The following is a 27,851-nucleotide window of genomic DNA, read 5'->3' as shown; positions in this document are numbered from 1 at the left end:
GCCGACAGGACACAGGGGGCTGGCGTCGGCCAGAGAGCCGACAGGACACGAGGGGCTGGAGTTGGCCGGAGAGCCAACAGGTGACGAGGAGCCGGAGTCGGCCGGTACGCCGACAGGACACAGGGAGTTGGCGTCGGCCGGAGAGCCAACAGGTGACGAGGAGCTGGAGTCGGCCGGTACGCCGACAGGACACGGGGAGTTGGCGTCGGCCGGAGAGCCAACAGGTGACGAGGAGCCGGAGTCGGCCTGTATGCCGACAGGACACGGAGTGCTGGCGTCGGCCGAAGAGCCTGTACTGGAACTGAAACCTGAGTCGGGACCATGGCTGCTGGGCCCGGTACTTGAGCCGGAACCATGGCTGGAACTGGAGCCGGAACCATGGCTGCTGGGACCGGAACTGGAGCTGGGACCATGGGTGCTGGGACCAGGACTGAAGCGTGGACCATGGCTGTGTGGGCCGGTTCTGGAGCTGGAACCATGGCTGTATGGGCCGTTTCTGGAGCCAGAACCATGGCTGCTGGGACCGGAACTGGAGCTGGGACCATGGGTGCTGGGACCTGGCGCCGGGCAAAAAACAATCTTCAAATAAAAGAAAGTCACCGGAGGAGTTAAAGGAGAGTGACAGGGAGCATGAGAAGAAGAGGGAGATAACGTTTCAGCCAGCTTGATCGATGGAGTTGGCTTGTCGTGGTGCAGTGACGTGTCTTAAAACCCTTTTATAATCTATCGATTAGATTTATGATTCGAAAATTATAAAAGTAGGGTAGACATGTGGAGATTATCCGGCTGAACAAAACGTGCATTTATCAAACAGGTTTGTTTTCCACAGACTTTATTTCCAGCTATTTTCCAAAACCCTGTGGAGAAGTCCCATTGCTTTTTTGTCGAGGGAACCAGCGGCTTACTTCCTGGTTTTATGACGCATCACTGCACCTCTCAATATGATGCCAATATAAACAAGGTCTTCTGTCTGCTCTTTACATCAATGCCGACCTATGCTGACAAGTAAGTGAAGAGTAGAAAATATAAAAGGTATTGGCTATAGGGAAATGTCCCAGCGGTTTAGGATAATGAAGGTTCTAATCTAATCTACTACATAGCCATTACATTTCTAACTCCTAATGACGGCAGAAAGCGCATTATACAAATAATAATACTCATAATAATAGCAGAAATGTTTTAACAATAACCACAATATAATTATTTTTATAAACCAAATATGATCAATTGAGGAAAGTGAGGAAGAACTGATGATTCAAATGTTGTAGTACAAGTAGTAATGTAGTTAGCATAAATTACTATTGCAACAAATGTGTTAATTTTCTTCATTATTAGTTGATTTTTTTTGGACGAATGCTCCGGGCCAGTGGTTACAATGGTGGGGCCAGTGATAATACAATTCCACCGGCTCGGAGGGCCAGTGGCATTTTACCCTTAATGTCTACCCCTGAGTATAATCAACAGCCTATGCTAAGAATGAGCTATGTCCGTTAGCTAAGCCGTTAGTTAGCTTAGCTTATCTTACACATTGAAACCACACAATCAATTAAACCACATTTTTGAAACATAACTTGGCACACAGGTACATTTGTATACTTACAGACATATCTACTCCAAGGATTAAAACAAAATGATCTGTGGCATAGAACTGAGCTACGATGTGCTCTGCATGGCTTTGCTGTGTAAACTAAAACACAAGAAGGAGAGTCGCGCTATCTGGTGCCTTAAAGCTACAGTACCGAATTTTGCCACTAGGGGGTGCCAATAAACTACGGTGGTAAACCTTTTTACCACTATTTACATCTCTTTACCCTTGGTATCAGTAACACCACATCGCTGATGGGCCTAAGGTACTCTTTAGCTGTCCCTTGACCTAAGGTCTTCACCATGACCTTTCGCACCTTGCCGTCCAAACTTGGAATGGCCTTTACTATCACACCAAGAGGCCAGTCATTACGTGGTGCTTGGACGTCCTTTAACAAAACAATTTCACCGCCCTGGAGATTAGGCCGCTCCTCGGTCCACTTCCTCCGAGGCTGAAGAGTTGCCAGATACTCCTGCTTCCACCGTTTCCAGAAGGAGTTCGCCACGCTCTGAACCTAGCACCACTGTACCTTACATAGGTGATCCAGTTAAAAGTCCCCTGGGGCTGTGGGTGTCACACTCGCCTTCTGGGTTAGAAGAGTAGCAGGTGAGAGTATCTCAGGAAGGTCTGTATAGTAATTGATGGGAACCAGAGGCCTGGAGTTCATGATGGCCATAACTTCAGCCATCAAAGTGGCCAGGACTTCATGGGTCAGTTTATCCTTATTCTTCAACAGCGGTGCATCAAGGACCCGTCGAGCCACACCAATCATCCTCTCCCAAGCTCCACCCATATGTGAGGAATGAGGTGCGTTAAATATCCATGTACAACCATGGTCTTACAGATAGTCCTTGATCTCAGGATCGTCCGTGTTTATCTGAAGCTCTCTGCATGCTCCAATAAAGTTTGTGCCTCTGTCTGACCTGAGGTGTTCGACTGTTTGCAGTGATGCCATCCATTGCACTCTACAGTGTGAGACTTGCTGGAATAGGACTTGGCTACCTGAATGAGTGTTGCCATACCTCTTACTAGAGCCTTCCAAGTAGAGAAATGTTTGAACCGGTGTGATCCGAGGCTCTGCTCTGTGACCTTGGTTGCAAGAGAGAGAACTTGAGGATACATTTCTTTATCAGTCTCTGGTTGCACAAGTTCAAATGATTCAGTCTTATTTTCTTGCTCTGTGTCTGTCTGACGGAGAAGTTGAGGGCCAAAGAACCAACTGGATGACATCAGACAAGCTGCTGGTATTGGCCTTGTTACGTGGTCAGCAGGGTTCACTTCAGTTTTCACATAGAGCCACTGTTCTGGGTTAGTACTGTTCCTTATGCGAGCTACTCTGTTAGCTACGGAGGTGGAGAACCGCCTTGAATTGTTGTAGATGTAGCCAAGAACAACGTGACTGTCCGTGAATAACCTGACTGCCTTCAACTCCAAGTCAATCTCAGACTTGATTAGTTCTGCCAGTTCAACCGCCAAGACTGCCCCACACAGCTCCAGGCGAGGTATGGTGTGCAATGGGTAAGGAGCTAGCTTTGATTTGCCCATCACAAAGCCTACATGCCATTTCCCATCAGAGTCAAGAACACGTAGGTATGCTACGGCAGTAATTGCCCTTGTAGAAGCGTCTGAGAAAACACAAAGTTCTGTTTGTTTGCAAGATGACATTGAGACCGGGGTATATGGTCTTGGTAATGGAATCTGTTCCAGCTCAGTTAAGGAGTCAGTCCAAGCTTTCCACTGAGCTTCCTTCTCTGGTGGGAGTGGGACGTCCCACTCGTACTGCTCTAAAGACATTTCTCTTACCAGTGCCTTGCCTTGCACAGTGATGGGAGATGCAAATCCCAGGGGATCAAAGAGACTGTTCACAGTGGACAGTATGCCTCAACGAGTGAACGGTTTAATGTTCTGTGAAACTTTAAAGGTGAAACTGTCATTATTGAGTTCCCAGCTTATGCCCAGACTCCGTTGGAGGCAAAGGGTCGGCTCCCAAATCCAGATCTTTAAAGTCGCTTGTTCGTTCTTCAAGAGGAAAGGCCTCCATGACCCTGGCACTGTTTGAAGCTACTTTGCGAAGCCTCAAATTGGACTAAGCCAGTAGGCTCTTGGTTCGCTGTAGCAGATCAATGGCTTCATCTTCTTTTGACACTGAAATTAGTCCATCATCGACATAAAAGTTCCTGAATACAAACTCCTTTGAGTCTGTGCCATGTTCAGTTTCCCCTTGCTCTGCAGCCTTTCTCAGCCCGTATGTTGCTACTGCTGGTGATGGACTGTTCCCAAACACGTGCACTGTCATCCAGCAGTCAACAATCTCCTTATCTGGGTCGTTGTCTCTGTGCCACAAAAACCGCAGGAAGTTGCGATGGTCCTGTCTGACCTTGAAACAATAGAACATTCGTTCTACGTCAGCTGTGACGGCGATTTGCTCCCTTCTGAATCTCAGTAGGACCCCAATTAGAGTGTTGTTGAGGTTGGGTCCACTGAGGAGAACGTCGTTCAATGACACTCCTTTGTACTGAGAGCTGGAATAAAAAAACACTCTTATTTTCCCTGGTTTTTGCGGGTGGTAAATACCGAATGTAGGCAAATACCAGCACTCTTGTCCATGCTGAAGTTGTGGAGCTAGCTCGGCTTGGCGGTTGTCAATGACCTTCTGCATGAAGTCAAAGAAATGCTCTTTCATGTCTGGTCTCCTTCTGAATGAGCGCTGGAGAGAGGAGAGACGCTGCAAGGCATGTTCCCTGTTATTAGGAAGGGGCTTGCGGGGGAAGCGAAAGGGCAGTGGTGCCACCCAGTGGTTTTCAGCATCCATATACACCTCGTTTTCCATGATTCAGAGAAAGATCTTGTCATCCACAGACAGGGCTGGTTTGTCGTCATCAGGTGTTTTTCGAAACACACTTTCACCGATAAAATATAATTTCCATTAAGGACGTTTTCCAGGCTGTGAGATGGGGCTGGAAGATGATGCTTGGCTGGACCATTTAACCTCTCCTTCACCTGAATGCTGTTCGTGCACGGCTTAAGAAAGGATGGGCGTCCATTTTGAAGGACATGGGTCTTGTAGACGTTGACATTGTTTGAATTGTGAGTCCCATCCAGGCATATTTCTCCAACTATGACCCAGCCAAGGTCAAGGCGCTGGGCGTGAGGCCCGTTACACTGTTCACGCACCTTATGTAGACGCAGAATTTCTATTCCGAGCAGAAGGAGAATAGGAGTATTTGTGCTGAGGGGAGGAATCTTGTCAGTCACTTGCCTGAGGTGTGGAAAATACTGTGTGATCTCCGGAGTGGGAATCTCTGACCTGTCGTCAGGCAAGTTGTTACATTCCAACAGAGGAGGGAGTGCTGCTTTAGTTTTCCCATCAAGTGACTCCACTATAATGTTGCATGCTTTTCTTCCTGCTGTCTCCACTTTGCCTGAGCATGTTGTTAGAGTATAGGGAGATGCATTGCCATTCAAGCCAAACAGATTGAAGAATTGTGATTTTGCTAACGACCGATTACTTTGATCATCCAGCACTGCATACACTCTGTGTGACTTGTGGGGATAATCAGCCTGGTATACATTCACCAAGCATATTTTCGAGCATGATCTGGGCTTGGGAGCACCACAGCAGATTTCTGTACACATGGAAGTTACTTCAGGTGTCCTTTGTCCTCTTGGCTCTCCGCTTTGCTCATTCTCAGGTCTGAACATACCAAACGACCAAGGAGCTGGACCAGGATGCATGGCTGAGATATGTTTGTCACTTTCACACTCCTTGCATTTAAGTGTTGTCTCGCAGTCTTTGGCAATATGCTTTGTGGATTCACAACATCGAAAGCAGATGGATTTCTCCTTTAAATAGGTTATTCTCTCATCAAGGTGTCTTCTTCGAAACCAATGGCATTTTGACAGTGGATGAGGCTTGTTATGCACTGGGCATTGTTTGTCTGGTTCCTCTGTCTTGATAGCTGAGCTAGACTGTGAGGCAGAAGCAGTCACTTCAGTTTTTTAACTGAAACAGCTGTTCTGGGAGTGTATATAGGTGTTATATCCACTCTAATGTCACTTTGGGAAGAGGAGAGACTGAATGCAAAACTTGGACCATTTCTGATCTTTGCCTGGGCACATACAGATGTAGCGATTCATTTCAGACAGTTTGAAACGCGAGGGCCGTGATTGGTACGTGATCTGGCCTCGCTCAAGGTAACCTCCAGTTTGACTTGAGACCGCCCCCGTGATAGATAAATGTAATTATAATGAAGCCAGCTGCAATGGATCATTGATCCACCAGGGGGTGCAGTGGGGTTCCACATTGGAGTTCATGTGAAATAAAGTCAGATACAGTACGCTGGATGTACAGCGGAACTTTGTTAAGATCCATATGTCACAGAGATATCATATTCTGTGCTAAATAAGAGACATGTAATCATTTACAAAACATCACCATGTTGTTATTTAACAAAATAATGTTGTTTAGTCGAAAAAAACGAACAGGAGGAAATGCAGCCCGGCTCTCGATTTTTAATCCTAATTTAATCATCATCTTCACCACGATCATTTATGTTTATGTTCGCCGAATTGACATGAAATCACTGGCACATATGAATATACTGTATTCAACTTCATTAAAACTTTATTAACGTGCCTAAACTCAGTAATTCACCAAAGATATTTATATTTTATATTTATAAAATGTTATGTAATTCAGGCTTATAGTTCAACCTTCTCTAAAAGCCTTCAACAATGACAATATTCATAGTAATTTAATAAATCCTTCCAACACACCTTGTAAAAAATAGCCTACTGTAAGTTAAGAAATCATTCCAATATGTACATCTTCTGATGTAACAACAATAACATTATAAATAGTAACATAGCTGAACATGGTATTGCACATTTAGCTTTGAGTGTTACTGACCTGAGATGTTTTTATTACATGAATTAAGGTGACTGAGGCTTTTTAACATACAGGGATGCAAACTCATCAGGTATGAAAAAGGTGACAAGGATCCGAGCCCCCAGCTCCCCCACCCCACGGAATAACAGAGGATTTTAGCAGTCAGAACAACTAAAGCAGCAGTGTTAATAATAACAGAAACGCCAAAGAGTCACATCTAATAGAAATATATAAAAGCATTTATTTTAAATTGTGTAGCAGTCAGTTTATAATTTTGGCAGCATTGTTGACTATTTTTAAAATGTATTTTCATGCCTCTGTGCAAGGCTTAGTCTTTTTATCTTTATAGCCACATGGTGTAAAGTAACTAAGTTCATAAACTCAACAAGTACTATACTTGGTCACAATTTTGAGATACTTGTACTTTATTTAAGTATTTCAATGTTTTGCTACTTTGTTCTTCTACTCCACTACAGTTCAGAGGTACATGCTGTACTTTTACTACTCTAAATGTATTTAACTTCACATATGTGGATGAATGATGTGAAATCTAATCAAGTGTTGATTCCGACTTTAGTTCCACCTGAAGTAAATCCACAAGCTACCCTGCAGTATACAAAGTCATTCAAACTAGCTGCACCTTTACCAGCTTTGAGAACACTTTCATGATCAATCATTATAAAACATATCATATCTATTATTCTGAAATGGACCAATCTGCACAATGACTACTTTTACTGTCGCAACTTTCACTATATTTTGATGATAATACTTTTCTACTTTTACTTGAGGAACATTTTGAATGCAGGACTTTTACTGTAACAGAGTATTCATACACTCTGGTACTTCTACTTTTACTCAAGTACAAGAGCTGACTACTTCTACTTTTACTCAAGTACAAGATCTGAGTACTTCTACTTTTACTCAAGTACAAGATCTGTGTACTTCTACTTTTACTCAAGTACAAGATCTGAGTACTTCTACTTTTACTCAAGTACAAGATCTGTGTGCTTCTACTTTTACTCAAGTACAAGACCTGAGTACTTCTACTTTTACTCAAGTACAAGACCCGAGTACTTCTACTTTTACTCAAGTTCAAGATCTGAGTACTTCTACTTTTACTCAAGTACAAGATCTGAGTACTTCTACTTTTACTCAAGTACAATATATATATACTTATACCACCTCTGTTTATAGCCTATGAAAAAAACTATTAGAATTAGAAGGCTAAAGCTAACGTTAGCAGATAGTGACAATGTATGCTAGCTAGCTAGCTCAACGATTCCTTAAATAATATTGCCACAGAAAAAATTTTCAGTTAACATCACGCTCTGCCGCTCCGACAGGGAGCTCTGCTCTGAACACCTGAACGGCCCGTTCTAACAGCGGTTCACCAGCGGTCCAGTCTGTGCCACAGTGACTCCGGACGCACAGTTAATATTAATGAACGCACCCGTAGGTAATGTAGCTGCTGAAGCTAGACCATCATCTCGGAGCAGCAGAGCCTTATTATACATCCATGAGCAGAGCCGACAGGCAGGAAGACTTGAAATGCATCCGCTAAGAAAAATAGTCCGTTGTTACCGTTTTTTAAACAGTCTGAATGACTCGAGCACACAGCTCGCACTTCATTATAATATATAAAAAAAGAACACCATGCGTTTCATGATGGCACATAACAGCTCACGGCCGCAGATTACTCCGGGTCCAAGACCCCCCCATACCCCAAAAATATTTTTATTGCAGATCTACATGAATCACACAAACGACTTATTTTGGATTCAAAACGGCGAATTTCGCTGAAAGGTGACAAGTTTGCATCACTGAACATAGACAGAGCACAACTGAAACATAACATCTGAGATATAACAAAATAATACACTTTTTGGGGATGCTTGGGATGTGAGTGAGGGACACGGCTTAGAACGGGCGTGTCGCCTAGCAGGACAGGAGAGTGTGTGCACCAGTCTGCCTTGATCTATGAATTCATGTCCGTGACAATCACTGCTGCCCACAGCTGTTTTATAGAAGGAAATTCCTTCACCTCATGAAAGTGTTTTAACCACACACACCTCTACACACACATGACGGGTGTTATTTTCCCCATAAGGAACAAGTCGCTGCAAATTATCCCGCTTATTACACGGCCACATTCTCAACAAAGTAACGACATGACTCCCAATATTAATTTAAATGCTTTTATGGATTTAGAAAATGTTTTTATTGATTAAAAAAATAGTTCTATGTATTGATTTAAAAAATAGTTGTGTGTATTGATTTAAATTGACATGCATCCGCTAAGAAAAATAGTCCGTTGTTACCGTTTTTTAAAAAGTCTGAATGAAACGGCAGCTCTCAGCTGTGTATTTGCACAACTAATGGCCCATCAACCACAGCTCTCTCCCCCCCTCCCCCCTTGATCTTTCTTCTCCAGCAGCTAAATTAATTGTAGGTTACTCTGAGTGACAAGCTTACAGTTAGACACAACACTGTCATTGCAAGTGACCCTCAGTTAGTTGACTTTTATGTTCAACTGCTAAATTCGTTACTGATAAAAAAGGGCTTCTACTGTACCTAATTACCTTAACACTAGAACCGCCAGAGGTTTTTGTATAGGCCTACCTAAACCCGTCAAATCCCGCTATTAGAATGCAATTTTTAACAACATAGGGTGCTACATAACACACTTTCAGGAAAAGTCACGGACTGGGAGACTTTAATATTTTATTGAAAATAAGTTACATTGCACACACACATCACACATCACACAAATTGACCCGATTGGCGGTTCTAGGGTTAAATAAACTCACTAATTAATGAAACCAGTTCAATACGCATTATTCTTATTCTTATCATTCTTTATGAGCGCAGAAATAGTCTTAAAATCAGATCTGTTTTTTAAATGAAATCTGACGGCAGGCAGTTAGCTCTGATCACCTATGATAAATGCGCCGCACCTAATCGCTGGCCATTCAGCCACAGACACTGTTCGAAATGGGGGGGAGCTAGGGGGAGCTTGGCTCCCCCGAAGAGGGAGGGAGCTCCCCCGAAGGCTGACTTTGAGATAAATAGGGGGAGCCCAAAACAATCGTGCATATTTGTGTCACACAGATTAGAAATGTTGAGTTTCTGTAAATAACAGTTCTTGAAATAAATAATAGTTATTGTTCATTACAGTTTCTGAATATTTGTTTTATATTTTTGAATATGTCTTGGTGTTGCCATCTGTACGTGGCGGCGCTGCATTCTTACTTACGTTGCTATGGTTACGGCGGTGATGCCGGCGCGGTATTTGAAATGTTCATATTGATATTTTTTTAACTCTGCCTTTGTAATAAAAAATATGGCAAAATGAAAACAGCCAAGCGTCACGGCTTTTGGATCCACAAGCAAAGAAGCGAAGGAGTCTAAAAATGACAACGTGAACGGAAAACAACTTTTAGTTGGCCGGCTGTAAGCGGCGTTAGGGTCGAGCTTGACAGCTCCACACCGAGGGAGAGGCCTGCCGATGCGGAGCCTGAAGAGGCTTCAACAACGGCCACATCCGCCGGCATAGTGACACCGTCTGTATTAGTAGAAGAGTGTTTTTATAGCAATTGATCGCATCCGCGCTGCTGCGCCAGTCAACAGAGCGTGCGTGCGACATATTTAGTATCAGGATGTGCTCTGAAAAATAGGGCTCCCCGAAAGCAAATGGGTAATTCGAAAACTGAGAGAGCTCCCTTTATACAAATCAAACTGTAGACGGTGTGAAAGCACCTATTGTTTTAAATAATGGTCGGAATGTGACCTGTGAGCCTTCTGAATTACCGTGGGACAGCACATTCTAAACTAAAATGTTCAATCAATAAAGTAACATCTTACCTTATCTTAATAATATCTTCATATTAATAATAATAATAATAAATCATACAGTATGTGTCCGAAAGGGAGCAGGAGGAAGCAAACACAAAAATATACAAAAAATATACTGCATATTAAAGCAAACAATTGTAAAGGTAAAAGTATGAGCATAACAAATAAAGAAGTGTAATGTAAACATTTACATTATTATTATGATTATTTAATATATAAAGACTATATATTATTGAATTACAAGATTAGATATACTTTAGTTGATCTAAAACAGTGGTCACCAACCTTTTTAAGCCCAAGATCACCGACCTCGGCATAGGTAAAAGGCGAGATCTACTTATTGCAGAATTTAGTGAAAAAGACGGCACAGACAGTGCTTCCAATTTGAGGCTTTTTATATAGGCTAATTGCATCTGAATGACTGTTACAATGAAGGCTCCATGATTAGCTCACAGCATATAGATAGGGGTAAAGTGCTATTTGTTTATGAGTGGGGGGCGGACCTCACTTCCTCTAGGGGGGGTCCTCACCTCCTCTAGGTCCTCACCTCCTCTAGGGGGGTCTGGGGGGATGCTCCTCCGGGAAGGTTTTTTTTTTAAATATTGAAGTTGAAAGCATCAATCTGGTGCACTTTGAGAGCAACATGAAGAGATCTATGGATACCTCTCTCAGCACCCATATGAAACAGAACTGTAAACAGATTTTTGTTTTTCTTTATGGATATTTTACAAATCACTCCCCTTTTAAACTGTATTCTTGTTTTACTGCCATATAGTATTTCATACCTGTTTTTCATGTATTCTCTTATTGTTTGTATAACTATAATGATCGTATGAAGGTGTGCCGCAGAAGTAATCTTTTAAATAATTTGTGACAAAACCGTTCTAAACACTCAAGAGTCCTTTAGCTCACCTGAGCCCCTCAGGGAGGACTCTCCTCCAGCTTGTTGTGGAAACAGCTCCTTATGTCCGTTAGTGCAGCTAGCTAACCAGATGCTAACATCACGGTCCCCGCTAGCACCGGTCCCTCTCTCTCCCTCTCTCGCTCTCTCCCTCTCTCTCTCTATATCACACTAAATGCGCTATTGCCACACACACACAGAGCCGAGCTTGAATGACACAAGCACACGTGTATTTCCATGCAACTCTCTGATCGGTCTGTTGTGTTGCCTCTGTTGCGTTCACTGAACACGGGAAATTACAGTCCTGCCGTCCTCTCTTGTGTCATGATGAGGTTCACGTAAAGCACGGTTAATGTATTATATTATTGAGGTGTCTCAAATATACGTCAATCAAGTGGCACCTGCTAACGGGGTGGTGGATGATAGGTTTACATCTAAAAACGTATTTTTCAAACATTATTATTTTAATTTGATTTTTCTTTCTTTTGTTACTTTTTTTTTTAACGGTCTACCCGAACCACACTCGCGATCGATCGACTGGTTGGCGACCACTGATCTAAAATATTGATGTGTTCAAATGCTCTTCAAAACACAACTGAAAGTCCATGAAACTTGTCTTTCTGTATTTGTGAATGAAGCGCCATCTCCTGGTTAAAACCTGAAATTGAAAATCTGGCAACGCCCTCTTGGAAAATAGTGGGAGGGCTTAACATTCCTCTATACTGGTCTTTGGCAGGTCGTAGGCAGGAAGCTGTAAGCTGGAGTCTGAAATTCAGTGCTACATCTGTACAGTACAAATTTCACAAAGAAGCTGAAAGGTGGGAAAGGCACAAGATAATCTTCCTTATACCTGGAACCTTGCGTTACCCAGCGCTCTCGTAGACTGTAAGGAAGCTTTTCCACTATTGGATTAACACCTCTTGCAGTGTCAAAATATGCTAGGCCAGGCAGAAATACACCAGATTTAGCGGCATCTATCTCCAGTAACAAGTCACCAAGCTCTCTGAGCTGGTGGATGTCTTTGTTTGAGGTGGTTGGAAATGTCTCTATTCGTTTTAGAAGGGCATTTTCGATCACCTCTGGGCATCCATAACATTCCTTTAAGCGCCGCCATATCATACCGAAACCTGCTGTGGGGTTATGAACGTGCACTGACCTTATCCGCTTTGCATGTGCTGCTGACTCCGGTCCAAGCCATTTGACAAGGAGGTTGAGCTCTTTGTGGTCAGACAGATACAGCTCCCTTGTAACTGCTTGGAATGATGATTTCCATGCCCAGTTATTTTCTGGACGATCATCAAAGGCAAGGAGCCCAGAACTCACCATCTCTTTTCTCACGAGATACTGAGCAAGATCAGGATGAGGAGTATGAGGAGTTGGAGCTGAGTAGTTATTTGGAACGAATGCTGGAGAGACAGGAAGCGATGCATAGTGTAGGTCCTCAGTGGGTTTGTGCTCATCTGCACCCTTGTGTGGCCAATGTCTTCCCTGCTGTCCGTTATTGTGAGAAGTGAGTTTCTGTGTTTCCACGTTTTGAAACTGTTGGTGAATGTTTTGTAAAAATGAAGGTTTATCAATGTATTCTGTTGTGCGTCTTGCTGGATCATCCTGAGCTACATCCTGTAACTCACCAAGATGCCCTTCTTCCAAATCTGCTGCAGCTGCTTCAAATATGGCTGCCTCTTTAGATGCGGCCACAGCTTTACTTTCCAGCTTCAAAACATAAAGGTTTGCCTCCAACTCTGCTTTCTGCCTCATCATGGCTGCCTCCCTTTCTGCGAAGGATACCTTTATTTTTTTTCACAGACCAGAGTTCGTCTTCCTGTTCATTCATCTTACTGCTGTCTGATGAATGAGTCTTTAGCATGAAGTAGTAGCGTGCTGATCACAGAATTATTTCGCTCCAGCTGAGTAGTGTATTTTGACTATTCTGCCCTTGCGTATGCATCGCACTGCATAGCTTAACAGATAGCGAACAAAGACTCAGAAGACAGTTGTTGAGTTGACCATGAGGCTTGAAATTGTAAAACTGCAAGAATAAACAGAAACATACAACACAAGTTACATAATTTAAATAATACATGTGCAACATAATGCAAATAGAGTGCAGTATAATCAACAGCCTATGCTAAGAATGAGCTATGTCCGTTAGCTTAGCAGCTAGTTAGCTTAGCATATCTACACATTGAAACCACACAATCAATTAAACCACATTTTTGAAACATAACTTGGCACAACTTTGTATACTTACAGACAGATCTACTCCTAGGATTAAAACAAAATGATCTGTGGCATAGAACTGAGCTACGATGTGCTCTGCATGGCTTTGCTGTGTAAACTAAAACACAAGAAGGGGAGTCGCGCTATCTGGTGCCTTAAAGCTACAGTACCGAATTTTGCCACAAGGGGGTGCCAATACACTATGGTGTCAGAACATCTATGAAACCTGATGTACTTATATGATTCTGTTTTCTTCAAGTTTGTATCTTGTTGGTCGAACGCACTTATTGTAAGTCACTTTGGATAAAAGCGTCAGCTAAATGCAATGTAAGAAGATAGATGGCTACTGCCGTATTTGCCTCTGAACCTTGACAAGTGCATGTTTCAGGCTTATCAATTAACAACAGGAGGGGTCACAGACATAAGACCAGCTGTTAAATAAAGCTCTTCTGACCTTAGCTGTCATGTATATATTAATGCTGCCCATTACGGCTCCTACACACGGCGGCGTGCGTTGTCGCTTGCCGGCGGGGGGGGCTGAAACTCGACCAACAACCAATCACATGAATCTCCCGCCCCACACACACAAGCACATGGTTTGATTGGCTAGAGCTTGTACTGGCATATGATTTGATTGGCTGACGCCTCTGTTGAGGCGGCAAAAGTAGAACATTGCTCTACTTTTGCAGCGAGCACCGCGAGAGAAGCTACGCTTTGCTACCACAATGCAGTTTGGCGAATCGTGGCGTCACCCCATTCAAAGTGAATGTGCATAAGCGTTGAAGCGGCAATGCACGCCGCAGTGTGTAGGGGCCGTTATGGGCACAAGCCATTTTCACCCCTTTATTAATTATATGTTTTAAATTTGAGTGTTTCCTATCCCCTAAACCTCCAGGGATGTACACAGTTTAATACTGGCAACTTCTTATTATGGGAAATACGAAAACGTCTTTTAAAACTAAAATTCCGAGTAGAGACGTGCCATAGAGCAGTGGTTCCCAACCTTTTTTGTCTTGTGTACCCCCTGAGCCTTTTGTCATACCATGAGTACCCCCTCACTCATACGTGCTGATGATCCTTCACAAGTAGAACGTAACTGATTATTGAATGAAAATAAATTTATTTCATCTCCTTAATTTGAACATTTAATTCTCAGGCATTTTCTTAATTTTAACTTAAATCACTCAATAAAAATGAATATGTTGCCTTGAAAATAAATAATATAATCAAATAAATACATATGAAATCAAAAATAATCAACTTATCTTTGCTATATATTAGGGCCGGGACTTTAACGCGTTAATTAAGATTAATTAATTACCCAAAAATGTACGCGTTAAAAAAATTAACGCATTTTAATCGCACTTATTTTTGTACCGCGGAACGTTTCTCACTGGATGAGTTTCAGGGGTACCGGTTATACTGGAGCACCAACTAACGTTCATGACTTCAGACAACAACAAACCACAGTGAACGATAGTCAAACACGAACGAAGAAGCTGATGAGACCGCTTTGGTTGGCCCCGTGGATGGGACATTTTGTTTTAAAAAACGGACAGATGGAAGCGTCGATAAGAGCAAGGTTGTTTGCAAATTATGCAAAAAGGAATTTGCATATCACCGCAGCACATCAAGCCTCAAGTATCACCTCAATGCAAAACCTATAGCAGCTAGCGTGGAAGCTAGCGTGGACGTTAGCCCGAATCGGAGTACAAGGACCCACACCCAATTCGTGTTGATCAAACAGTGGCCTATGCAACAGAGAGATTTTATTTTTTCATCAGGATATTGGAAGAATAGGAGGGATTGAGGTCAATCACTGGCACTTTTTTTATTCTATTTTAAATGGTACAGTACACTTTATGTTTATTATGTTGTTGGTGCAACTGGCACTTTATGTTGAACTGTTTATTGTTTTGGCCAAGGTTATTGAGAGAGTTGGACTGAAATGTATTAGATTTTTTAAATCAACTGTTGGTAAATCAACAAAGTCTGTTATGGCCTCTGAAGCAACAGAGATGTTTTCTAATAGTCAGGGTTTCCAATGTTCTGAATATACTTGAAAGTATTGTGTTTTACTTAAAAAACAAAGTGTTATAGTTTACAGAAGGTCTACCTACCTATAGGCTACCTGAATCTCTGAAATGTACTATATTCCTAAATATGCTATTGCTACACTTTATGGCAAAAATTGCACTTTTCTGTTGGTCTTGGTTAAGTACCACCTTGAAAAAAAAATAAACAATGTTTTGTTGCTTAAGCTTATGTATTCAGTCATTATTCAATGGTATACTAAAATCCATGTGAAAAAAATTGCTTCTCACTGTTCTCAGGTCAAATATTTATATGTGATTAAAAATGCGATTAATTGCGATTAATTAATTACAAAGCCTGTAATTAATTAGATTAATTTTTTTAATCGAGTCCCGGCCCTACTATATATATATCTTGTAACATTTAGGCTTAAACCTGGAGCCCCTTTGAATAAGTCCCCTTTAAACAGGCATTTAAACTTTAATTTGGGAACAAAACACTTAGCAAAATAATATCCAGAATCAGTATAGGCCTAGCAGTTTCTTTTCACCAGTCATGTGAGCTTTAATGAAACACTTGAGCTTGCTTGTCTTTCATAAGCTTTGATAGTTCTGGAGGCAGTGTGGAAACAGCTGTGACCAGGCTGGTCTCCACATCCAGTCTGTTCCTCTGCTTGGTTTTGATGTGTGTTAAAGCTGAGAAGGTCACCTCACACAAATAAGTAGAACCAAACGGCAAAAGTTCAATCAGTGCATGTTTTCCCAGTTCAGGATATTCCTTCTCCACATCACACCAAAACTCAGTCAATGACTTCTCAGCATATGCCATCTTCAGACCACGGTCAGATGATAATTCCATCAGAGGCTCCTGCAGCATTGCTGGAAGGCTGTTGCTGCTCTCACTCACAATGAATGGGTTCCTCACCCAATCCAGTCTTTCTGACTTATTTTCAATGTCCTGAAAATAATGGCTGAAATCAGTGCAGAGTTTGGACAGGTGTGCTTGCACCAGTTTGACCACTGAACCCCTGGCAACAGCAGTTGTGGCAAGATGGGCATTGAGTAGTGAGAAACAGCTCACGTCAACCTCATCACATTTCCTCTCCCATAGTTTGAGCTTTTTTGTGAATCCTTGAACTTTGTCATAACATTTCAGGATATGTGACTCCTTGCCCTGAAGTGATAGGTTGAGCTCGTTGAGTTTGGTAAACACATCAGCAAGATATGCCAGGCGCGCCACCCACTTGTCATCCTCAAGCTGCACAGCAAGAGGATGCATATGCTCCGTCAAGAACACAAAAACTTCATTGCGAAGTTCATAAAGTCTCAGTAGCGTTTTCCCACGAGACAGCCAGCGCACGTCTGTGTGAAGCAATAGCTGATCGTGCTCTGTGCCATTCTCATGACAAAGAGTTTCAAATATCCTGTGATTCAATGGCCGAGATTGGATGAAGTTTATCATCTTCACAGCATCATCCATAATAGCACTTAAATCAGGGCTCATCCTCTTGCTAGCTAGTGCTTCACGATGAATAATACAATGCATCCATTTAATGTCGGGATTTACCTTTCTTACGTGCCCAAAAAGTCCCTTTACACGCCCCGTCATCGCAGCTGCTCCATCAGTACAGATGTGGCTGCAGGTTTTCCACTGCAGATCATGTTCTCTGAAGAAGCTGTCGATAACCTGGAACAATTCTTCCCCAGTTGTCTTTCCTGGCAGCGTTTTGAAAAATAAAATATGCCCGTTTATGTCTTACGCATCTTTGTAACGCACGAAGGACAGGAGCTGCGCTTCTCCACTCACGTCTGTCATTTCATCCAGCTGCAAAGCGAACTGACCGGCTAGTTTTATTTTGTCCACCACTTGTCCAATTATATTAACAGACATATCATTGATCCCACGGGATACGGTGTTATTCGACAGGGGAACTTTCTTGAGTGCTTCGGCTGCTTTCTTGTCTATCATAATTTCGGCCAACGCAGTCGTTGCAGGGAGAATGAGCTCCTCAACAATAGAGTGAGGTTTTTTTGATTTAGCCACAAGCAGGGACACGGCGTAAGATGCCTCGAGTGCTTTCATTGACACATTCGTGGCTTTCATCATTACTGTCTGGCTCGACTTAAATTCCGACAGCTTTCGTCTGTAAAATTCTTCACTTTTATCGACACTTCCCGAGTGTTTGGTGCTCTGGTGTCTCTGTAAATGCGCTGGCATCATCGCACTATTAGCCAGGACTTCACCGCAAAAGAAGCACTGAGGCTGCGGTGGGTCTGCAGAAGTAGAAATGAATCCAAATAATATATATGTTTCACTGTACTGCCTTGGTTTCAGTTTGGCCTCTTTCTTACGTTTCTCTGCGGGCTCCTCCTGGCCTGAATCCAGAGCGAGCGGACGTTTTAGCCATTTATCCATAGCGCAGACCGACCAGTATTTTTCTGGCTGCACGTAAGCAGCTGTTTTCATTGTGGGATTTTGGCGCGGTTGTGCCACAGACTATTGTCTCCCTGGGGAAACTAATCGCGCACTATCATTTTTGACGGGATTATTATTTTTTTTACTTGTCACCTTGGAATTCCACGTACCCCCTGCAGTTCCCTCGCGTACCACTAGGGGTACGCGTACCCCCGGTTGGGAAAAACTGCCATAGAGCATGTTGCAAAACACACAATAGCCAGCATGTGTAGTTCTGGGGACGAGGTGGGGGAGGGGGGGACGGGGTGGACCCTTTCAAATCCAGTTTTGGATAGTCTGCCGTGCTTCCATCCCATTTCAAAGTTTTGTTCGACGCTCGGCGTAACCCGCCTCGGCGCACACTCAAACATCCAATTACAGAGCTTGAGGACTATCACGGGGTTTGTCAAGCGAAGCGGAGAGAATACTTACTTCCGGGTGTAAAATTCTCTAAAGCAACTATACTATGAGCAGCTCCGACCCTCGGTCCTGACGGACTCCATCTTGTGTTTATTAATCAAACAAATAAATAAACACAAGGATAATTATGTGTTATTGTTGAGTAAATAACAGTGTGAGGTTTAGAAAAGAATACAAAATTAGAAGGAAAAAACGATTAAACAATACAGATTTCAGTATTGTGAGCCCCTACTCTCCCCATAACTGACGGCAACAAAAGTCCTACATTATTCAATTAAAATAAAGAAGTAAAAACAATAAGTGTGGCTTGATATTGAGTAAGAAAAAGGTTGATAAACGCTGTGAGAATGGATCTGCGGAGAGCATTTTGCTGCGATCCCAACTCCTCTATTACCAACGTTCAGGGAGCTCTATGCAAGTCAATGGGACGCCCTGCCCGTTGAAAACTGACTTCCAAGGGGTACCCTGTACGTAATAGAGTGACGGGGAGGGGCCCTGACCGTCCGCCAATATGTGACGGGTTGGGAGTGAGAACGTGTTGCATTGATATATACCCACATGACAGCTCATTGTTACTTTGTAATTCTACTCCACTACAATTCAGAGGTTAACCTGATATTTATACTCCACTACATTTATTTGAGTTACTTTGCAGATTCTGATTAATGATGTGAAATATAAACAACCTTTAAATCAGACTTTAGTTACACCTGAGTAAAATTCAGGGAAAGGTGATTGTCAAGTGCCAACAATCAGGAGAGATATTTGATAGTTGGTGCTTGAGAAGACTAAACATTTATCTGCAGATCTCTATAAAGTATATTAATTACTCGTTATTCTCTACTAATAGTTAATTAAAGACTGTATATAATTGCTATTTTGCACATCCCTTTCAAGATTTCCTTAGGTTTATTGACATATCATATACAAAAACTTCAGTGTAGTTGTACAACAGTGCATTATAAGACATATATCAATATGTGTGTATACCTCCACCATTAAACTGTCAAATCCTGCACATTTCTTATACTATCGACATACATAAGAGTATAATTAATGTGTATAATATCAGTTAAAATAAGTGCTTCAACATAGTTAACATTGCAGGAAAGCAATTATATTAGACGTTAAGTACTTTGTCAGGCTTATCTGTAGATAGATACCCCCAAAGCTTTTTTCTTATTTGAAAGAAGACCTTAACCTAAAGTATTCTTAAATGTGTTAATAAAGGTGAATTAGTTTGTCTGTTTTGCTCATCCTCATATTAATATCTTTGTACATCTGGCACTAAACTGTTTTATTGTAGAGATCACTTACAGTATCTTTCTGATTTTTTATATTCTATATTTCTATCATTGACCTTCTACTTTCCCCCTAAGAAAGTATGTACTCTTAATATTTTTTCCATCAAATAACATTATTCAACAAAAATAACATTATTCAACAAAAATAATTCAATAACATGCTTTAACCACTAGGCGGTGCACACAAGGTACACACAGCATACTAATAATAATGTATGTATAACATCTGAAGATGTGTAGTTGACTAGTTTTATTCATGTTTTTACATAATTTTGCAGGATATTGCTATATCAATCAATCAATCAATCAATCAATGTTTATTTATATAGCCCAATATCACAAATGTTACATTTGTCTCAGTGGACTTCACAGTTTGTACAGAATATCAGACAATACGACACCCTCTGTCCTTAGACCCTCACATCGTACAAGGAAAAACTTCCGGAGAAAACCCCACAGTTTAAAAGGAAAAATGGGAGAAACCTCAGGGAGAGCAACAGAGGAGGGATCCCTCTCCCAGGACGGACAGACATGCAATAGATGCCGTGTGTAAATTGAAAAGATAATACATTGGCAACATAGGTAGCCCAAATGTTTGTAAATGCATGTGTGTATAATAGGAAGATGAATCCACGAGGATATCCATCCAGGACTTATGATCCAGGACCACAGCCACTACTCAAGATCCAGGACTCGCGATCCATGACACAGGACCGCAGGATCATCCATGACTCCGGATCCCGGCGTATATAGACACCAAAAAGAAAGACATTTGGGGAAGCTGGGTTAATCGGAACATGAGAGTACACAGGTATAGACAGAGAGAAGGAAGAAGTAAGATGTCCCCCGACAAACTAAGCCTATATCAGCAAAACTAAGGGCTGAATCTAATCAGCCCTAACTATAAGCTTTATCAAAAAGGAAGGTCTTAAGCGCACTCTTAAAAACAGATAGGGTGTCTGCCGTCCGAACACAAACTGGAATCTGATTCCACAAAAGTGGAGCTTGATAAGAAAAGGCTCTGGCTCCCATTGTACTTTTAGAGACTCTAGGAACAACCAACAACCCTGCATTCTTGGAACGCAATGCCCTAGTAGGACAGTAGGGTATAATGAGTTCTTTAAGGTAAGATGGCGCCTGCCCATTAAGGGCTTTGTAGGCGAGAAGAAGAATTTTAAATTATATCCTGTGTTCTATAGGGAGCCAGTGTAAGCAGGGTATCTGCAGGATTCATAGAGATGAATTTACTACCTTTTACTACCTTTTTTACTACCTCCACAATATTTTTTACTACCAACACGACATCAAGCAGCAGCCCTTTTTGGACTACTAATTATAAGGTATTAGTGTGACACTGTCACACCCGTCATACATATCAGGTACACTAATGTTTAATTGTGATCATTAAGTATTGTCATTGTCAATTGTGTTTTTTTTTGTAGTGTTGAGTTGACCCTTAGCCCTAATAAAGTGAGTAATAACCTTGACACTTCTTAAACACATATCACTTAACAACTATAAATATTAATAATAAAGTGTCACATCACACACACTTACTCACAAACACGCATTCTCTCACAAACACGCATTCTCACACACACACACACACACACACACACACACACACACACACACACACACACACACACACACACACACACACACACACACACACACACACACACACACACACACACACACACACACACACACACACACACACACACACACACACACACACACACACACACACACACACACACACACACACACACACACACACACACACACACACACACACACTTAAGCAGTTACTGGTGCGTATTAATAATGCGTATTAATGAAAAAAATTGAAAATCAATCAAATAAATAACTTTAATGAACAATATGCTCTGAGGACTACAGCTTTCAAAGATCTGCTTCAATATAACATTCACCATATTTAAACACAATAACGTGTGTGAGGAGTGCATGTATGCACATGTCTGTGGGTGCGCCTTTGTATGGATGTTGTTGTTGTTGCAATCTACATTGTATCTAAGTGAATCATTTAAAACAATAACTGTAGGGGTGTACGTGTGTGTGTGTTTGTGTGTGCGTGTGCCTGCATTCGTCTGTGGGTGTGCCTGTGTGCAGTTGTTGCAATCTACATTGTATCTAAGAGAAACATTTAAAACAATAACTGTGAGGGGTGTACAGTCACAGAAGTCTCAGTTGTGAGGACTTATCTTCAATTATTTTCTCCAATTTGCAGAGCTCTTCTTTTTTTTCTTTCTGCCTTCTGCGAAGGGTATTGGACTTGATTATCAGTTCAGCCATTTTGGAACCAGCCTTTCCCTCAGCCTGCTCGGCCAACTTGTCCGCGTCCTTTTCCAGTGAGTGACAAACACGGCGAAGTACCTCTTCCTGTCTTCTGAGGTCCAGAAGCTCCTCCTCCACTGCCTTCCTCCTCAGAGCATGGGCAGCACTCTCTCTCTTTTTCTTTTCACTGTCAAGGTACAGTCTGTACTGGGATCTAGCTGATGAGGCAGAGGCAAGGAGCTCCTTTGTGAGGGGCACTTTCAAAACACCACCACAACTGTTGATCCTGTCACAAACTAGTCTCAGTGATTCCAGTGTGCGGTCATGGAGATTGCATGTCTCCACCTCTTTGTTCACTGAAAATCCTCTTTCCACAGTGGCTTGGCCATGGGAAAGAAGGAGGAGACTCTGGCAAAACTGCAGCAAGTCAGGGTAAGGCCTGCTGAGGGTTGTGTAGAAGAACACATCAAGGCGGTCCTTCAGTGGCTTGAAAGCCAGGAAACGTTCATCCCGTCCTTCCACAGAGGTCAACGATTCGAACTGTTGAATGATAACATCACCTACAATATTGACAAAAACATAATCATTAATGACATTTAAGTACATTTCAAAGTAGAACACCCTTAGAACATGGCCTTCATTTGAATGACCTTCCCTGTCCCTAGACATACTGTATTTTTTCTTACCAGCTGGAATGCCACCTGTCAATCTCTTTCCCTGAAGGAATGTCTGCACTACACTCTTCATTTGCTTGATGCACCACTCCGGTTCTTGGTGGATTTGTGTGGGATCAAGGCATGCAATGTGCCCAACCATTGGAACCTTTAGGGGGGATTTGTCTTGCAATTTCATGACAACCTTAACAAGGCACTGCAAACATTCTTTCCTGAAGGTTAGCAGAGAGAGCTCCCCTATCTTGCCTCCTGGTTTGCTCTGAAGGGCCTAACAAATAGAGAACATTAATGTTCATACAAGGATATTTATTTGTCACATATATAGAGATACTTGTGTAAAACCTGTGGGGAAAAGATGTTGGTTGTCTGCTCTCTGGGTGTGTGTGTGTGTGTGTGTGTGTGTGTGTGTGTGTGTGTGTGTGTGTGTGTGTGTGTGTGTGTGTGTGTGTGTGGGTGTGGGTGTGTTTGTGTGTGTGTGTGGGTGGGTGGGGGAGTGATGGGATATGTGAGTATAGTTCAGGATGAGTTCAGGATGCATAAACATTCACTGCTATGATTGGAAATTAAACTATGACAAGTTACACATTTAAAACAATCCTAACAATTTAACCAGAGTGAGAAAGAGGTTTGGTATATCCTCATGGCTGTGGTTCAGTTTAAGCCTCAATGCCAAAGGCCTGGTGGTGAAAGATAACCATTAACAACCACACAATTACGATAGCTATATTGCTTACCACAGAGGTGGTTAAATAATGCCCAATGTTACTCATTCATTTTCTACCCTAATAGTTCGAAGTAACTATTTATTTGTGCCGACAGCACATTTCATGTATGACATTGAAAGTATCTGCAGTAATTACCTTGATGGCAGATTCAGCACCCAGGCCGATGTCCACATTTTTCAGAGCCACCCAGTTCTTCTCCTCAGACACCTGGATTGTGATAAGTTGCAGTGGGCTTCGGTCCTGTATAAGTTCCCTTTTAACAAATCGCCGCAGTAAAGCCTTAAAAGAACAACAAAAACTGTTAGCAATCAAGTCACACCTGTCAACTGATACAGTTTAATCACATTCAAATAAAGACAGTTACTCTACAGGAATTACATTTCTTACCATCAGGAGTTCTTTCAGATCTTTAGCAAAAAAGGGCAGCACAGGCTCGTCGGTCTGATATTTGGTCAGGAAGGGGTTGAAGCTTCGTGCAACTGACAAGAAGAACTGGAGCTTTGGAATTATCAAATTATCATCCCGTGCTGCCAAAATGATATCATATGACGCCGTGTTTGGGTTTGTCACCTTTTTCTTCTGAACAGCATCAACATATGTTAAAAGCACAGGCCAAATGTCGACAGCTCTCTCAGCCACAGGGACATTTTCCACCCATCTGTGGCCACAGAAAGATCGGGGAAAGGTAGAAGATCCTGTGGTGGCGGTGTAATCTTCTCTACGGGCAGGAACATTGTGGAAGATGTAGTGCATAGCTCGCAACAGTTTGTCTACCTGCCATGTTGCGAATCCTGCCTTCATGGCATTGTGGAGGGTGTGCAAGCCACAACTGCCAACACTGATGAGTTGTGCATCCCCATGAAGCTCTGAATGTTCGTTCTGAAGGAGCTTCAGCAGCTTGAAGTTGACATTTGGGCCATCCATACTGACAGACAGCAGGTGTCTCAAGTTGAGTTGTGCAACACATTCCTGTGAATTGTCACAAAAAACAAAGTTTATTGAAAATTTTAATCTGTCCTGTGGTTTTTGGTTATTCATAAAATAGACAATAGATAGACAGTAAATACAGTGCCAGTAAGTATAAGTCAAACGTGTTTCCCCCTTTGTAGTACCAGTATGCATCTTTCAGAAATATTAACCAAATCCTTCATCAAAATGTGACCCTGCAAGGCGAAACCAGTCGCTTTGGTAAAATGTACAAAACTAAGTTATTGTTCTCATATGAACGGCCATAAACTAAGCTTTCCAACGATATGTATATTGAGGCTATTGCTAGAACAATCGTTAAGATAACTGTATCCAAAGTGGCATGGTTCTCCTGTCATGATAATGCTAGAAGAGGAGAAAATCACCTTTTTAAGCGGCGTTGACAAATGGTATGACTGCTAATGTGTTGCATCTTCACCGGGCTTAACAGTCAAAACGTATGTTTTTCCGTGATTTGTCCACGATATGAAATGATATGTAGACTGTATACTGTCAAATTATGCGAAAACATGAAATTCAACATTTTAACCCGGATGTTTGTTTACCGTGGATTTTCTCAAAATAGCATTGAGCGCAAAGCGACTGATATCGCCTTGCAGGGTCACAAAACACACCCGACACACACGTCGTGTAGGCTAAAGCTTAGGCTAACTATGACATAAACATTTTCAAATGGGCATATAACGACAATAAGAAAGAACAAACAAGAAAATATCAACTCACTTTAATGCTTTGCAGCAAGTCTTCAGCCCTTGCATGTCCAAGAAACTGTGACCCAAAATATGAAGACGTCACGCGGTCATCTCTCCAGAACCGAACGTGAATATCCATTTGCTTCTTCTTGGCGGACTGGTTCAGAGACTCGTCAAACATGACAACATATGGCCCAGAAGCATTGATGCTATTTATAAGAAGCTTCTTAAAATGTGGAGCAATGCCAAATCCAAGGATATACGATGTCTTATCTTTGCCACAAACAAAACTTTTGGCTATGTCGGAGTCAGTGAACATGTTTTCGAACAATTCCCCAATGCCCTCATTCGAATTGAATGAATGATGGTTAGCTGCTGTGTTCAGGCACCAGAGAACCTCAGCCCTGAGGGCTGATGTTTGTGGCGGTAACGTCTGCTGTTTGGCTATCGCAGCCGTGGTGGTGCTGGTGGCACTGGTTTGCTGCCGAGGTGGTGCGACTGTTGCTGATAAGTTGGCATGATCTGCCGCGATCTGTGTGGTGCTGCTGCTAGCATCGCAAAACAACGAAATCGGCAGCTGTCCCCCCCTCACCCGAAGCCGCTGCTGGTGTATAGCCGATCCACTGTGGGACTTGATAGCAGTAATGCCGTTCCAGGTAACATTTATAGTTTTTTTGCAGACACTGCAAAATGCTTCACGGTCATTTCCTATGACGGGTTTAAGCCAGTCTTTATATAAGGGGTCATCAACCCATAATTGCGAAAACTTGCACTTCCCCATTTCACACTAAATTTGCTCGAATTTGCTAACATCAGAAAAAGTAGACTGCAACTGTGGCAAAAGGCGGCTCTGCTAACGTCAATTGTTGGAAAAAGGCGGAAAATGTTGTAAGCGTCGCTGATAGGCTATGAAGTCCACACAGGTTACCTCTACGTCATTGCTATCAACTACGCCTCACTCAGGTCCTGTTAGCACCGTATATATTTTTAAACTACGTAGGCTAGATGAAATTCAAACATGCAGACACAAATAATAAGCAAACAATGGAAACTCATTATATATTGAGGCAGAGTTTTAAAAAAATTACTACCAAGTCAAATTGCGTTTGTTACCTTTTACTACCTTTCAAGGGCCTTAATTTGGGTAGATTCTTTTTACTACCTTTTACTACCTTTTACTACCGCGCGGACACCCTGGTAAGGCAGCCAGAACAGGAGTAATGTGGTCCCTTTTCCTAACTCTGGTTAGTACACGAGCTGCAGCATTTTGAATCAGCTGAAGCGACTTGACTGACTTCTTGGTACACCCTGATAATAAGGAGTTACAGTAATCCAGCCTTGAAGTAACAAATGCATGGACTAGTTTCTCTGCATCGTTTTGGGGCAAGATATGCCTGTTTTTTGCAATGTTACGTAGATGGAAGTAAGCGTTCCTTGAAATAGATTTTATGTGGGCGTTAATGGATAAATCCCGATCAAATATAACACCAAGATTTCTTACAGTCTCACTGGAGGCCAAATTAATGCCATCCATAGTTAGTATATCTTTAGATAATTTGTTTCGTAGATTCTTCGGGCCAAGTACAATAACTTCAGTTTTGGTCGTGTTTAACATCAAAAAATGTAAGGTCATCCACGTTTTTAAGTCCTTGAGGCAGTCTTTTATTTTATTTAGATGATTAATTTCATCAGGCTTGATTGATAAATATAGTTGAGTATCATCCGCATAGCAATGAAAGTTTACAGAATGATTCCTTATAACATTGCCTAACGGAAGCATATATAATGTGAACAAAATAGGTCCGAGCACTGAGCCCTGTGGCACTCCATGGCTAGCTTTGGTTTGCGTGGAAGATTCATCGTTGTAACGTACAAACTGAGAGCGTTCAGATAGATAGGACCTAAACCAGCCTAAAGCAGTTCCCTGTATGCCAACTAAGTGCTCCAGTCTTTGCAATAGGATATCATGGTCGATAGTATCAAATGCAGCACTGAGATCGAGCAAAACAAGAATAGAGACAAGTCCCTTGTCTGAGGCTATTAGAATGTCATTTGTGACTTTAACCAGAGCTGTCTCTGTGCTATGATGTGTTCTAAAGCCAGACTGAAAATCTTCAAATAAATCATAGTTTTTAAAGTAATCACACAGCTGTTTTGCGACTGCTTTCTCAAGAATGTTTGAGAGGAACGGAAGATTAGAAATAGGTCTATAGTTGCTGTTACGGCTGCTGCCTTCCTGATCGTCTGAGTGTTTTCAGCTGTGTGTTCTATGTAAATGAGCTGTGCGGTTGCCCTCCCGGTATTGGCTCCCATCTCCTGGTCCGCCTCCTGAAGATTGCGATTGGAGCACGCCGGGCCCGACGCACTCCAATCGCAGCGCACAGCCGGCGCACACCTGCTGGAGATGACTACAAAGCTTGGGGACAATCCTCATTCTGGAGGCTCTGTATGTGGACAGATGCCTCTCGCTACTTGCTCTCTGTTCTGGGGTTAAACTTGTGTGGTTAGTTAGAGTGTAGAGTAGCTTAGTTAGTGTTTAGAATAGTTTAGGATTCGGTGACGGTTGCCTGTAGTTTAGTTGTGGTGTTGTATAGATTCTCTGTGTTAGTTGTACCACTTTTAGAGTGAGGTTTTGTTTTGTTCTTTATTTAGTATAGTATTTATTTTCCCTGTATGTCTTTAGACTCCCTTTTTAGAGTCCTCCTTTAGTTGGTTATTTGTCAACCTGTGCCCTTTTGGCTCCTTTGTTTGTTTCAGGCTGTTTGCCTGCTATTTTGTTTACAGCTGTTTTAAATAAACACTTATAATTAA

The 27,851-nt window shown here is 42.1% G+C and overlaps 1 protein-coding gene and 1 long non-coding RNA gene across 2 annotated transcripts in view; one reads left to right on the top strand and one right to left on the bottom strand.

The window, feature by feature from the left end:
* Positions 1-21,387, top strand: part of LOC307039104 — a 514,347-nt gene extending 492,960 nt beyond the window's left edge. The window contains exon 2 of the long non-coding RNA XR_013808139.1: positions 20,875-21,387. This is a non-coding gene — a long non-coding RNA (uncharacterized lncRNA). The remainder of the gene's footprint in view (positions 1-20,874) is intronic.
* Positions 21,388-21,522: 135 nt separating this feature from the next.
* Positions 21,523-26,232, bottom strand: LOC307039099 (uncharacterized protein). The gene is made up of 5 exons (XM_079680898.1): positions 25,072-26,232; positions 23,749-24,330; positions 23,497-23,640; positions 22,649-22,904; positions 21,523-22,522 (listed from the first exon to the last, which is right to left on the bottom strand). Exons 1-5 carry the CDS (start codon positions 25,819-25,821, stop codon positions 21,861-21,863), a joined length of 2,394 nt encoding a protein of 797 aa, XP_079537024.1. The 5' UTR covers positions 25,822-26,232; the 3' UTR covers positions 21,523-21,860.
* Positions 26,233-27,851: the final 1,619 nt, after the last annotated feature.

This window comes from Notothenia rossii (genome assembly GCF_949606895.1).
Source record: "Notothenia rossii genome assembly, chromosome: 5".
Lineage (NCBI taxonomy): Eukaryota > Metazoa > Chordata > Actinopteri > Perciformes > Nototheniidae > Notothenia > Notothenia rossii.
This window is presented reverse-complemented; position numbering and strand designations above follow the sequence as displayed.

What these genes read in the sequence shown, in the direction of transcription:
- LOC307039099 (XM_079680898.1), bottom strand. Translation starts at nt 25,821, where the DNA reads ATGGGGAAGTGCAAGTTTTCGCAATTATGGGTTGATGACCCCTTATAT. An exon ending in ACTTGCTGCAAAGCATTAAA is followed by an intron (nt 24,331 to 25,071) that starts GTGAGTTGATAT and finishes GACAATTCACAG; the next exon opens with GAATGTGTTGCACAACTCAA. An exon ending in ATCTGAAAGAACTCCTGATG is followed by an intron (nt 23,641 to 23,748) that starts GTAAGAAATGTA and finishes TGTTCTTTTAAG; the next exon opens with GCTTTACTGCGGCGATTTGT.